This window comes from Triticum aestivum, chromosome 5B, assembly GCF_018294505.1.
Source record: "Triticum aestivum cultivar Chinese Spring chromosome 5B, IWGSC CS RefSeq v2.1, whole genome shotgun sequence".
NCBI classification, from domain to species: Eukaryota; Viridiplantae; Streptophyta; class Magnoliopsida; order Poales; family Poaceae; genus Triticum; species Triticum aestivum.
The window spans coordinates 143,204,053-143,218,600 of NC_057807.1; the positions used below are offsets into that span (position 1 = coordinate 143,204,053).

General features: G+C 43.3%; 1 protein-coding gene across 1 annotated transcript; it reads right to left on the reverse strand.

Moving 5' to 3' along the window:
- Window positions 1-355: 355 nt before the first annotated feature.
- Window positions 356-13,505, reverse strand: LOC123110861 (phenylalanine--tRNA ligase beta subunit, cytoplasmic). Its single transcript, XM_044531490.1, has 19 exons — window positions 13,109-13,505; window positions 12,943-12,998; window positions 12,732-12,835; window positions 11,665-11,794; window positions 5,737-5,852; window positions 5,558-5,624; window positions 4,333-4,374; window positions 4,146-4,187; window positions 3,885-3,961; window positions 3,537-3,663; window positions 3,258-3,425; window positions 2,864-2,989; window positions 2,653-2,763; window positions 2,411-2,545; window positions 1,633-1,707; window positions 1,152-1,259; window positions 979-1,068; window positions 803-889; window positions 356-717 (listed from the first exon to the last, which is right to left on the reverse strand). The coding sequence occupies exons 1-19, from the start codon at window positions 13,164-13,166 to the stop codon at window positions 649-651; spliced, it is 1,788 nt and encodes a 595-aa protein (XP_044387425.1). The 5' UTR covers window positions 13,167-13,505; the 3' UTR covers window positions 356-648.
- Window positions 13,506-14,548: the final 1,043 nt, after the last annotated feature.

Below are 14,548 nucleotides of genomic sequence, written 5' to 3' on the forward strand. Positions count from 1 at the left end.
CTCCGTCCTAGTGGACCTTGTGATTGTGGCTCGGAAGAGAGGTCCGTCCCGATCGGGAAAGGATTGGACTCGCCTTGTCCGTCCGTTTGTGCCCGGCTCTGTCCGTCAGCCATGAGCCGTCAGGTCTCGAATAAGAAATGTCTGCTGCTGAAGGGAACGCGCCCACAATTGGCCGACCAAGAAAACAACGCGCAGACGACCCAAATCTCCGTAACAGATATCGGGAGAAGTAGACAGCAGAGTTCAGCCGCAACCTGCTCAACTCACAGAACTGAATTGTCAGGTTTGGTGAAAAAGGCGCTGGACGCTAAATTTACTTGAGCATCGTGTCAAACATGGTTTGGAAGGGATCTCATGAACTCAATTGGTTGCCTTTCCACCGTCTAATTCTTCTCACAATATTAGTAAATGGCATATTTCATAGAAACATGTGTGCCAAAATAGTGCTGTATAATTTGTATCAAAACAGAAACAAAGTAAGGCAATATCTTTCATTCGCAAAAAAACTGAGGCATCTACAGTATCATGATATTGCTTAGCACGACTAAAATGAGGGTCCGGTCCTGTTGGGTTGAGATACCACACGCCTGCCAGACTGTCAAGTGAACAAAACCAACCAGAGAATCCCCTGACTCACATACATGGCAACTACAAAAGAGCCTCCATGTCAATCTCGACAAAGGTGCAGGGGTCCGGAATGCCAAATTTTCTTAGCACCTGCATGTAACAGACTAGGTCAAAATTATTGTTCACAGCTCATCATTCCATGGCATATTTTTTTGCTTATGACAGAAAAAATCACCTCAGCGTGGACAATTCCCAAGTAGCCAACCTGCTTTCCATCACTCATAACAATTTTGCATTGTCTTTTAGTAAAGAACTCAGGTTCCTATAAGACGAGACAATCAGTACAGATGTTCATAACACCAAAGGAACCTTGGATGTACCACAAATGCATCAACAATTTCAAATGCTTACGCTTGAAGGAACATAGTAAGTCTGGCCGAATTTTATGCGTGGAGAACCTGCCACGATTTTGACAATCCTATCCACCAAACCCATAATTTCCTGGGTAATTGATAACATTTAGCCAAGGCCAACGACAAAGCACTTTAAATATTATTCCTGCAGAGGAAGTAATTGTGTATTACCTCAAATCCAGAATTACTATTACAGTACAAAGCTGCAAGCCGGCGATTATTGGAGGCACCAACATCACGTGAAGTATCCAATGACACTACATCCCCAACTTCAAAAATCTGCACACATAACAATGCTGGGAAATTATACTATGGTCAATTGGTCATTACCAATATAAGCAGCTCTATGAAAGCATTCCTTTTCGAAAATCATGATAAACATACTAACACACATATAACAATGCTGAGAAATTATACTATGGCCAATTGGCCATTACCAATATAAGCAGCTCTATGAAAGCATTCCTTTTCGAAAATCATGATAAACATACTAACACACATAATTATAACAAACCAATATTATGTGTCAGCAAATAATTAGGGTGTTGTTATATAAAAAAGGGAGTATATGCACATTAGCCACATGAAAAGCACCTCAGTAACACTACTAACACTACGGAGATGAATACTATTGTTTGTTTTCATAAAGTACCTTTATGGGTCTTGGATGGTCTATATTATGCTTCAGTGTTTTCAACAAACATGACATCAGACTACTTCTTACAACCTGCAACATCACAAGCAAAACAAACATACATCACGTACTGGAATAAGCACATGTGAATTGTATAATTATATTTCAAAATCTTACATTAGAAACAAAATGTATTGATTTGTTTTGCAGTAGGTAAGTGAAGACAGCTAAATATGAAAGACCACATATACCAGGAGTATGATGACAATCTATTTAACTAATAGCATCCAAAAGGTATATTAATCAGAAAGACAGAACCATAACATTTCATCAACTATAATCAGTAAATAATGCGGCACCAGAGACTAGTTGTCCATGCATTCATGATTATACTAATCAATCAAAAAGACAGAACCATAACATTTCATCAACTTTAATCAGTAGATAATCCGGCACAAGGTGGTAGTTGTGCATGCATTCTTGATTTTACTTGTATGCATATGTAAATTATCTACAACTATTTTCGAAAATGAAGCTAATAAAGATACCAAGCTTAGAAGGCCAGGCCTCAATGAATGAATGCTTACACTGCTCGCTGATTAACATGCAATTAACAAAATATAAGTCTTTCTAGAGATTTCAATATGGACTACATACCGTATGTAGTCCATATTGAAATCTCTAGAAAGACTTATATTTAGAAACGGAGGGAATACTTTTTTCTACTGCAACCAGCACTAACAAATAAATGAAAGATCCAATCATAAAGACACCCTTCAGTACTTGAGCAATTCACCTCAAATTCAGAAGTACGGGGGTTTGCAATAATGACTGCTTTATTTCCATCGTCTGTCCTGTTTAGCATATCGAAGTTTTCTTCGTGTGAAGTCAAAACAAATGTGAGCACCTCCATATAACCAGCTCTTGCAACCTGCCCCAAAAACATTGTCCTCCCAGTAAAATACCGATGAGTGAACATATGCATATGGAACACAACAGAAGGATCGCTACGAGGTACTGAATATCTTAAGCACATACCTCAGCACGAATTTTATCAGAGAAACGGTTTAGTGGTTGCCTTCCACCTATTGTCATAGACTTTGGCTTTGATTTTGGCACATTGTTGTACCCATAAGCTATAGCAACATCCTGTACGGAATGAAAATGAAAATCAAACCAAAAACTATCAACCAATTCTAAGTAATAACTACAAAGAAGACTTTGATAGGTAGGGAATTCCATATGTTACCTCTGCTAGATCACGGGCATGCAGAACATCACTTCTTGTAGGAGGGACAGACACCGAAATACAGGGCTCCCCATTTGATGAACAAAGTTTCGCTTGCAATTGCATTTTGTTCAAAAGGGAGATAACCTAAACTTTCAAATACTCAGTTGTATCATTTCACTTGCTCAAAGCTGCGAACATAAATTCAAAGAACTCAAGCAGAAAACATTGCCTTACATAATTATAAAAAATGTTTGTTTAATTTAATTTTGAATACAGGCAGAACATTGCAATTTGCATCAGAAAAAACAGCTGTTCTACAGTAGAGATCAAATCTATCACTTATTTCAATTATTATCCAGATATGTGGTATGTGTTTCCGGCGAAAAGATATGCTGTACTTGATAAAATATACCTGCGTCTCATCCAGGGAGATTCCAATGGGTCCAACAATATCAGAGAGCGCAACTTCCATTTTATAACATGAAAGATCAGGGTAAATGGCTGTGCTTCCATCATAAGATACCACTTCAACTGGTTCCACTTCAAACTTATTTTCACAGTACTCCGAGAACATTGCAACCTAGAGACACATAGGTAACAAGTGCATCAACAAAATAAATCTAATCTTCATCCAAAAGGACAGCACTTTTACAATCTATATAAAAGATAGTAAGCATTACATTAAACCTACCATTGTATTCAGAACAATATTTGCTTTTGTAAGGTCTGTAGCAGTGCATTCGATAAACACATTCCTTGTCTTAAGGGTGATAGCAGAATGTGCACCATTGATGATAGGCGGTAACGATAATACAGTTCTGCAAGTATTAAAGTGTCAGCTTGCTGTATGGGCAGTACAAAACAAGGACCCAGAATAAGTACCAGAACAGCCCAGGTACAGACAATATATGCATCATAAAATTAAGCGAAGTATTGAACTGGTAACCAAACGTGTGTCTTGCCTCTTATAACAAGATCATACACCTTGTAACAAAAACAAGTTGAGAAATGTAACCACAATACCATGAAATAGGTTTACCTGTTGCTATCATATATAACTGGGTAAACTGGAGAGTTCTCGATTATATGCAAAAACTTCTTCAACTTCATGTCCGACTGCCAAAAGAAAGTGTAAGCTATCAGTGACCAAATATATGTACAGAGAGAGTATTTAAGGAAAATCAGAACTAAGCACGAAGGGTATAGAACTGCAGAAGTTCAGAAAATCATGGTTCCGGCGGTCATAAGTAGCAATATTAAGTGTACCAACGGCATTATAACCTGTGGCATTGCTACTTACTCTGTAGAACTCCATCAATGCATCCGCTCTGAAATTTTGCTCCTGAACCAATATAACCAAGCGAACGAAAAGAAATGTAAGTCAAAACTGCTGTTTTCCTAGAAACCTGCACAAAATGCAGGAATGCTCTAACAGTAACGTGTAAAGTGGAGATATGTATCGCTGGTTGAAAGTGGTGAATTTTAACCTGCTTTAGTGGGATAAAATTGATTTCCTGTGGTGGTAGAGCCTGAAAAGATTAATTAATATGTCAAATAAAGGATATAGGAATCAACAGGGACATTTGCATTGTCACATCATCAGCTATAAAGTTAAAATAATATTTGTGAGTTTTGATCAAAATGAAAAAAGCTTATCCGAAAGAGGCACATAAGAAGATATATACTATAGTCAAGAATTGCTTACAAGGTCGAAAATTCCCACAAAAATCTCTAAACATAAAGAAAAATAATATCAACTTATGGTACACTTGAAAAGCTCAGCACCTGATGTTTTTCTTTGTATTTACTTCAACTAGCCAAGCTATCAAAGAATATGGACAGCATAGGGTATAGCACTGCAATTGGGGAAGGCCCATCCAAACACCACAATTCAACACGTACATCAATTCAACAACTATAAACAAGAAACCATGCCTAGGATGCAATTTCCATCCGAAGTCAATAGCATCAGGAACAGTTTCATTGCACACAGGTCAGGGAGAGCTACTCTTCAAATTTTACTAACTAGACCCGAATCCCCACCTTTCACTTGTCAGTTTAACCTCCCCGGAATCAACAGCAGTCCGCAAAAATGGCACCAATTGTACTTATAGGCTGGAACAACACCAAACAGTGGGGACTGGGGAGCACCTTGGGCTCGTGTTACAAAGCTTCAGACCATAATGCAATAGGTTTAAATAAACAGGGCACATGTTTCCCCCAAATTAGGGCTTCTCTAAAATGCTAGTGAAAAGGAGGTCCAGTTTATCAATACAAGATGAGAGTAAGCTCCAGCTTGAAGACAGCCTGTTTAGAAGTATAGTTTGCTTCTGGTGAACTCAAGACAAACCTGAATCTCCCCCAAACAGGGCCAGAGGCAGCGGAAGGGAGCTTTTGGGGCCAATAAGCTATAGCCTTGAAGCTAGCTCCGTGGATACGTGCAAAATCAATTAAATGGACCACAGCATGTCCTGTGTTTCTATATCCCTAAAAAAGTTAATTACCCTTGAAAAAAATATTTAGCAATGATCCTCGAACAGAAATATGGGCCCCCACCCATCAACCACAGAGAAGAACAGAAAATGCAGAACACGCACAGAATGAGATAGTAAGGATGTGCCTGACGAAATACAAAGCTCTCTGGGATGTTTGATGGAATTAATAAGGAGCGTCAACTAGCCGTAGCTAATTGCAGCAAGGTCAAAAAATTACCTCGTATGAGAAGGGTCCTTGTAGAGTGTCCAAATCATGGGTACCAATAGCAACAAGAGTTCTCTTCCTGTTCCCCAGCACAGCACAGCACAGCACAGCACAGTGAGTTAACTAAGGGTGATGATCTTCAACTCAAATACAACAAACTAACACACCAACGCTAGCCAGACAAGTTATACCGGCAAATATTTTGATGGAGTTTGTCTTGAAGATCAATGAAGCTGCTGTATCTGACTTCATCAAAAGTTACTCCTCTTAGGACAGCACAAACTACATATGGTCTAATTTGTGAGGTCTGCAAAAGAAATAAAATATCAGCTGGTCAAGGCTTTGACTTTCCTTTAATAGATGTGTGCATACATAATCCATTTCTTTCTAGAGAAACAGGGTCAAGATTTTAAAAAATTACATGATCAATGACATGTCATCTGCTGCTAGCGTCTAGAATGTAGAATCTCAAATGCATGGGCAAGTTAACATGGATTTGTTAGAGTTATAATATAAGTCATGTACCCCTTTGTATTTATCCCGTTGTATGAGGGGTTTCCTGCATATGTTCCACACCTGTACATGTATATATATATCGGCCTATGGCCTCATGGAAAGACAAGTTGCTTATTCCTAACATGGTATTAGAGCTAGGTCAATTTTTTGCACGCTGCAACTCGTGCTATTGATCCCTTCTGGCTTATCTCTCTCTCCCGATCGGATCGGATCGATCTCGTCTGGGCTCCTCGATCTCCGTCCGGCTCCTCGATCTCAGCTCAGATCGCTCCCAGCCGGCCCGATCGTCCTCTCCCGCTCCTCGTTCTCCAGGCAGGAGCGATCCCAGCCGGCCCGCTCTTCCTCTCCCGCTCCTCATTCCCAGGCAGGATCGCTCCCAGGCAGGATCGCTCCCAGCTGGCCTGATCCCAGCCGGCCTGATCCGGTGTGGACTCAGATCAGAGCCGGTCTGATCTCCTGCTCCTGGCTCCAATCAACGCAGCTGCCGCCGGCCCTTGACTCTGCGGTTCTTCAGCCGCCGATTGCCAGCTGCCTCTTCATCGATCTCTGCAAAAAAAAAAAAAAAAAAAAAATGTCTGCTGCATCGGGCTATGTTGCTGTTCCTCGCTGTCCGGTGATCTTTGATGGTACTAACTACACCGAGTTTACTGGCTTCATGCGCATTCACATGCGTGGCATCCGTCTTTGGGGTGTTCTTTCTGGCGAGGTCTGCTGTCCGCCACGTCCAGTTCCTCCGGTGGCCCCTACTCCGCCAACTCCATCGGTTCTTCCTACGGATGCTAATCAGGCCGCCAAGGATGCGGCTAAGGTTGCTGATGAGGCTGCTGATCGTGCTTATGATGAGAGGGTTTTGGCTTATGAGGAGGCTCTTCAGACGTATCATGGTGCTCTGTCTGTTTACACCCAGTGGCTTGATGATGATGCTCGTGCTGCAGCTGTTCTCACTGCTAGTGTTCTGCCTCAGTTTGCTTCTGAATTTCTGGGTCTTTCTACTGTCTTTGAGATGTGGACCCGTCTTCGTGAGCGCTATCAGCCCTCTGGTGATGCCTTATACCTCTCTGTGGTCCGTCAGGAGCATGCTCTTCAGCAGGGTGACTCTACTGTTGATGACTTCTATGCACAGAGTTCTGCTATCTGGCGCCAGCTTGATTCTCTCCGTAGTGCTGGGTGTCGTACCTGCCCCTGTTGCCAGGCTGTCCAGGCCAATTTGGAGTTTCATCGCGTCTATGAGTTCTTGTCTCGGCTCCGTAAGGAGTTTGAGCCCCGGCGTGCTCAGTTGTTTGCTCGTGGCCGTATTTCTCTCATGGAGGCGCTTTCTGAGATTCGTGCTGAGGAGACTCGCTTACGTGGTGCTGGTTTGCTGGAGGTTCCCTCTGTGCTTGCTACTCGTGCTCCTACGCCACCTGCTCCATCGACCACTTCTCGCTCGAGTGCTCCGCCGCTCTTGCCCACTCCTTCTGGAGGCTCAGGTCGCCCCCGTCCACATTGCGCCTATTGCAACAATGATGGTCATCTTGAGTCTCAGTGCTACACGAAGAAGAAACACCTGCGCAAGGCTCGATCATCATCTTCAGGGACTTCGTCATCTACCTCGACAGCTTCAGCCATTGCTTTGACTGAGCAGGATATTCTGAGACTTAAGCGTCTGCTCGCGGCTTCAGGTTCTTCCTCGACGGGTACTGCCGGTTCTGTGACTGATGCTTCCCGCACTGAGCAATCACCCTCTACACAGTCAGGTACATCCCCATGGGTTCTGGACTCTGGAGCTTCTTTTCATATGTCTTCTCATTCTTCCACTTTGTCCTCTCTTCGATCACTGGATTCTCCTATTCATGTCTTCACTGCTGATGGTACTCCCCTTTCTGTTGCTAGTAGAGGCAATCTTACTACTCCTTATTCTGTTCCTGATGTTGCTCATGTTCCTCGACTTACCATGAATTTGTTTTCTGCTGGTCAACTTACGGATTCTGGTTGTCGCGTTATCCTTGACGTTGACTCTTGTTCTGTCCAGGACCGTCACACGCACACTCTGGTTGGGGCTGGCCCTCGCCGCCGTGATTCTCAGGGTCTTTGGGAGTTGGACTGGCTTCATGTTCCTTCTGCTGCCACCACCATCGCCAGTTCTTCCCGCTTCTGTTGCCTCCGTCACTGGTTCCTTCCAGCAGTGGCATCATCGACTTGGTCATCTGTGTGGTTCTCGGTTGTCTTCTTTAGTTCGTCGAGGCCTTCTGGGGTCTGTCTCAGGAGATGTCTCTTTAGAGTGTCAGGGTTGTCGTCTTGGCAAGCAGATTCAGTTACCATATTCACATAGTGAGTCCGTGTCTAAGCGTCCTTTCGATTTAGTCCATTCTGATGTATGGGGTCCGGCCCCTTTCGCTTCGAAAGGTGGTCATAAATACTATATTATTTTCATAGATGATTTCTCTCGTTACACATGGCTTTATTTCATGACTTCTCGTTCTGAGGTGTTGTCTATTTATAAGCGTTTTGCTGCCATGGTTCATACTCAGTTCTCTTCACCCATTCGTGTTTTTCGTGCTGACTCCGCTGGCGAGTATATCTCTAAGATGTTGCGTGGTGTTCTTGCTGAGCACGGGACTCTCTCTCAATTCTCTTGTCCTGGTGCTCATGCTCAGAATGGTGTGGCTGAGCGAAAGCATCGACATCTTCTTGAGACGGCTCGTGCATTGATGATTGCTGCCTCTCTCCCGCCTCATTTTTGGGCTGAGGCCGTCTCCACATCCACCTATCTTATCAATATACAGCCTTCCGCTGCTCTACAGGGTGGTGTTCCTTTCGAGCGACTTTTTGATCGTTCTCCCGATTATTCGATGCTTCGCTCGTTTGGTTGTGTTTGCTATGTTCTTCTTGCCCCTCGCGAACGCACCAAACTGACCGCTCAGTCTGTTGAGTGTGTCTTCTTAGGCTACAGTGATGAGCATAAGGGCTATCGTTGTTGGGATCCTAGTGGTCGTCGGATGCGTATCTCTCGAGATGTGACTTTTGAAGAGTCTCGTCCCTTCTACCCACGCCCATCTTCCTCGACTTTTTCAGTGCAGGATATCTCTTTCCTCACTTTTCCTGACTCACCTATCACCCCTGCCGACACTGTACCTCTCTGTTCCACTTCCTCTTCCACATCTAGTTGACTTGCAACCACCATCCTCCCCGGTTTCCTCGCCTAGCATGTCACCTGGTTCTCCACCCTCATCTCCGGTGACTTCCTCCCCGGTTCCTCTCCCAGTTTGTCACCGGATTCTACACCTTCATCTCCGGTGACTTCTTCGTCGCCACCCCCTGATTCTACCTTGTCGATTCCTCCTTCTATTATTCCATCTCTTCCTCAGCATTACACTCGTCGTCCACGACCAGTTGATGCCTCTGTGGATGGGTCGTCATCTTCCTCTCAGCCTACTTATGGCTTGCGTTCTCGTCCTCGTCCGCCTGTTGATCGCTTTGGATTTCCCACCGCTGGTGCTGCTGTTCTTGAGCCGACTTCTTACCGTCAGGCTGTTGTTCATCCTGAATGGCAGTTTGCGATGGCAGAGGAGATTGCTGCTCTTGAACGCACTGGTACTTGGGATCTTGTTTCTCTTCCTCCCGGAGTCCGTCCGATCACTTGTAAGTGGGTCTACAAGGTTAAGACTCGCTCCGATGGTTCTCTTGAGCGTCACAAAGCTCGTCTTGTGGCTCGTGGTTTTCAGCAGGAGCATGGTCGTGATTATGACGAGACTTTTGCTCCTGTGGCTCATATGACCACTGTTCGTACCCTTCTTGCCGTTGCCTCTGCACGCCACTGGTCTATATCTCAGCTTGATGTTAAGAATGCCTTTCTTAATGGTGAGCTGCGTGAGGAGGTGTACATGCAGCCACCACCTGGGTATTCTGTTCCTGATGGCATGGTATGTCGTCTTCGTCGCTCTCTCTATGGCCTTAAGCAAGCCCCCCGCGCCTGGTTTGAGCGCTTTGCCTCTGTGATCACTGCTGCTGGTTTTTTAGCAAGTGCTCATGATCCCGCATTGTTTATTCACCTTTCTCCTCGTGGTCGGACCCTTCTTCTTCTTTATGTTGATGACATGATCATCACGGGAGATGATCCCGAGTATATTGCCTTTGTAAAGGCCCGTCTTAGTGAGCAGTTTCTTATGTCTGATCTTGGACCTCTTCGCTACTTTCTTGGGATTGAAGTCTCTTCTACCTCTGATGGCTTTTTTATATCCCAGGAAAAGTATATCCAGGATCTTCTTGCTCGTGCTGCTCTTACTGACGAGCGCGTTGTTGAGACTCCTATGGAGCTCAATGTTCACCTCCGTGCTACTGATGGTGATCCTCTCCCTGATCCGACGCGTTATCGTCATCTTGTTGGCAGTCTTGTCTATCTAGCTGTCACTCGTCCGGACATATCTTATCCGGTTCATATTCTGAGTCAGTTTGTCTCTGCCCCCACCTCGGTTCACTATAGTCATCTCCTTCGTGTTCTTCGATATCTTCGAGGCACGATCTCTCACCGTCTATTCTTTCCTCGCTCCAGTTCTTTACAGCTCCAGGCCTATTCGGATGCTACGTGGGCTAGTGATCCTTCCGATCGCCGTTCACTTTCTGCTTACTGTGTTTTTCTTGGTGGTTCTCTCATTGCCTGGAAGACGAAGAAACAGCTTGCAGTTTCCCGTTCGAGTGCCGAGGCTGAGTTGCGAGCAATGGCTCTTTTGACGGCAGAGGTGACTTGGTTACAGTGGTTACTTCAGGATTTTGGTGTTTCTGTCACTACACCGACTCTGCTTCTATCTGACAGTACAGGTGCTATCAGCATTGCACGCGATCCTGTGAAGCATGAGCTCACCAAGCATATTGGTGTTGATGCTTTCTATGTGCGTGCTGCTGTGCAGGATCAGGTTATTGCTCTTCAGTATGTGCCTTCCGAGTTACAGTTGGCGGATTTCCTGACAAAGGCTCAGACTAGAGCACAACATGGCTTTTATCTCTCCAAACTCAGTGTTGTTCATCCACCATGAGTTTGAGGGGGGGTGTTAGAGTTATAATATAAGTCATGTACCCCTTTGTATTTATCCCGTTGTATGAGGGGTTTCCTGCATATGTTCCACACCTGTACATGTATATATATATCGGCCTATGGCCTCATGGAAAGACAAGTTGCTTATTCCTAACAGGATTAAGCATGACAAACATATGTATAGAATATTAAACTAGTGTGTTAAGTCCTGCCTTTGTTTCCAAATCCCTTTTTTGTCATTCATTTAACTCACTGAGTCATTTCTCCTTTTTTTAAAGTGTTTTTTATCTATAATATGCACTAACAATGAAGTTGTTCAAGAGAGTTTAAAATTGAGACGAGCACCAAACTCTTAGCTCTGTCTATTGATTTTATCCACAGACAATACAGAACCGTTACACAGAAGTTAGCAAAACACTTAGGATACGCAACCTTATTTATTTTTTCTCATATTTTTTCAAGTATATTAATTGAAAATTTGACGTATGTCGTAACATGGCAATAAGAAATTATAAGGATAAAATATATTAACCTTATGTATAATAAAGAGCTAGATGAGGGTAAAAATGAACCTTCCTGATCAACCCATTACCTGTGATCTAACATGCATCTGGAGCATTGAACCACGAGGGATTGAAGCAATTTTGAATATAGGGGTTGCTTCACTCCCGGTGAAAATGCGAAGAGATCTTGCTATTCCTTCAAGACATAACAAATCATATCTGCATGCATTGTAATGGACATCACACTGAATAAGAAATCTTTGCTAATTCTTTGTAGTTGTTTAACAACCAACAAGTCATCCAACTGAACTTAGTACATTAAGAAAACACATCGTGAAAGCATAAGACTAGCCAAGACATTTCCAGTGCATACTTGATGCCAGCAATACTAATAAGGTGATACTCCAATCTATAAAACCATTGTAGACTATTTGAAAGTTCAACAATTTGAAGTCTTATTTCACATCAGACATATACGAGAAACCAGTTCTTTTTCTTTTGCTGGGAAGAAAGCAAAAGTTCTGGATGAACACAATGTGCTGTGTGGAAGTTCAACTATTTGAAGTCGTATCTCACATCAAACATGTACAACAAAGCAAGTTATTATACTACATGCGTCTCACAGCACCAAATAATTTCTTACTACACCCAAAATGAACAAGAGAATAGAACTAAATACAAGAGTAGCAAGACAAAATAAACTACTTATTAAAACCCTACCAGTAACAAGACTTACTATCAAATATAGGAATGGCGCAGCCAAAGTTTATGTCAAAATAAATGAAAATCCGAGTGAGCAAAACCTACACATGTTGGTTCCAAATTTGATGCCAACACCAAAAGAATCACCATAAATAATGCAGGTTAGACTTGAGCTGACATTAGTACGGATTAACAAGGTCAGTCTCCGCAAAGTCCAACCAATAAGTGACACATGCACGACACCCATATACACCAAAAACTTTTAACTGAATTGCAGAACAAAATTTGCTCGTGACACCAACTCATACACACATATTCAGTTAGCAGCTCAATGCAGACTAATTGAGCTAGTGATACCGAAGACGTACAGATATCTCACATGATAGCGACTCAAGTCAGAGCAGTTTAGCCACTTGTATAGACAATTCAGCTGGTAAAACCGAAATGCGATTACCTATTGGCGGCAACCTCAATCTTGTAGATGACCTCGTCATCGCCGTCCGCTTCGACGTCTTCCTCCAGGTGCTTCTCCTTCCGGATGATGGCCTTCTCTGTGGTCTACACAAACCCAAATGAAGCAAATCACATCAAACGAAATTAACACCCAAACACCAAAGCATGCGAGTATAGGAGAGAGAAAAAGGGCACAGATCCGAGCGGCTCACCACATCATCGAGTTCGATGCCGAAATCAAAGCAGAGTGCCTCGAATTCGTCTTGCGCTGGAGCATCCACAACAAAGAGACGAGGTGAGTTAGGCGCTCTCGCGGCGGGTTAAGGGAGGGAGTACGCGGCGGGGTTCAGGGGTGGGGGGCGAGGGGGAGGCGCTTACTGTAGACCCTGCCGAGTGCGGCGAAGAGGCGGTCGCGGCCGACGCTGACCGTCGGCATCGCGAGCGGCGGCTGCGGCGGTGTGTCGCTTGCTGGCGGCGGGACACGCGAGCGGCGGCTGCGGCTGCGGCTGCGGCGGGGAGAGGTGAACGCGCTGGCGAGAGGGGGTTTGGACAGACAGGTGGGGCGCGGGGCTCAGGGTTCTAGTACTATCTTTCTCTCCTTGTACGATGATGAACTGACGACCTGCTCGCGTACGGGATTGGGCACGCCACCACACGATAAGGAAGGCACACACGGACTGTCGCGGCGCTGATCAGAGATCGGATGGTTTGGTTAGGGTTGGAGAGAAAGATCGATATCAGTGCTACAGATCTGAAACCAAGAGGAGGAGGGGGGCGTTCATTCTCGCAAAGGAAAAAAAGGGAGGAGGAGGCATCGAGCCGAGCGAAGGGAGACGGAGGCGCGATTTCACGCATTCTTGCGTCAAATTCTCGACGCGTCGCACACGCGATTTGAAAAAAAAAATCGCAAATTAAAAATGTTCGGTGTATTTTCGAAAATGTTCACATTTTGACAAACTGTCCGTAATCTCGAAAGCTATCCATGTTTTTTATTTCATTTTCACAAATTCACAAAATGCTCGGGAATCTCAAAACATGTTCCAGCTTTTCCAAATTTGTTCACATATTCAAAAAATGTTCATGTTTTCAAAAAAATGCAAATTAGAAAAAAGTTCAGGGAATTTTCATAAAATGATCAAGTTTTGAAAAGTGTTTGCATTTTCAAATTTTGTTCACACATTCAAAAGAATGTTCAGGAATTTCAAAAAAGGTTCAAGCTTTGCCAAATTTGTTCACATATTCAAAAAATGTTCATGTTGTCAAATTTTGTTTGCAAATTCAAAAATTGTTAGCGTTTTGGAAAAAAAAATCATAATTCTTAAAAATGTTCACATTTAAAAAATCATATTTTTCAGAAATATTTGTTTTTAAAGATTATTTGTGATTTCAAAAATATCCTTTTTTTCAAGAAATGTTTGAGGAACCCAAAAAATGTTTGTGTTTTCACGAAATGTTTGTGTTTCAAAAAATATTTACATTTAAAAAAAAAGAAAATAACGTTCGAAATTTCTAAAAAGTTTAACACTGTTGCGGCTGTAGTTCATATGCACCAGGCTGCAATTTTAATTACAAATTCCTATGTGTTACAGTGGTTAATTTTTGGGGAATTTTGTGAACGTTTACATTTTGTTGCTTTTGTTTGTTTCTTTAACAGCTGCGTTGCATACCTAGCACATGAGCTTGTCAGGCAGATTGGCTTTCTTTTAGGGGTCAGGGATGTCATGCAGATTGGCTAGCACATCATGCCCATCACCTCGAAGTCTCAGGTTCGAAACCCACCTCTAGCGCGCTAATTTTTGGCGTTTTTCCACCTCGCGA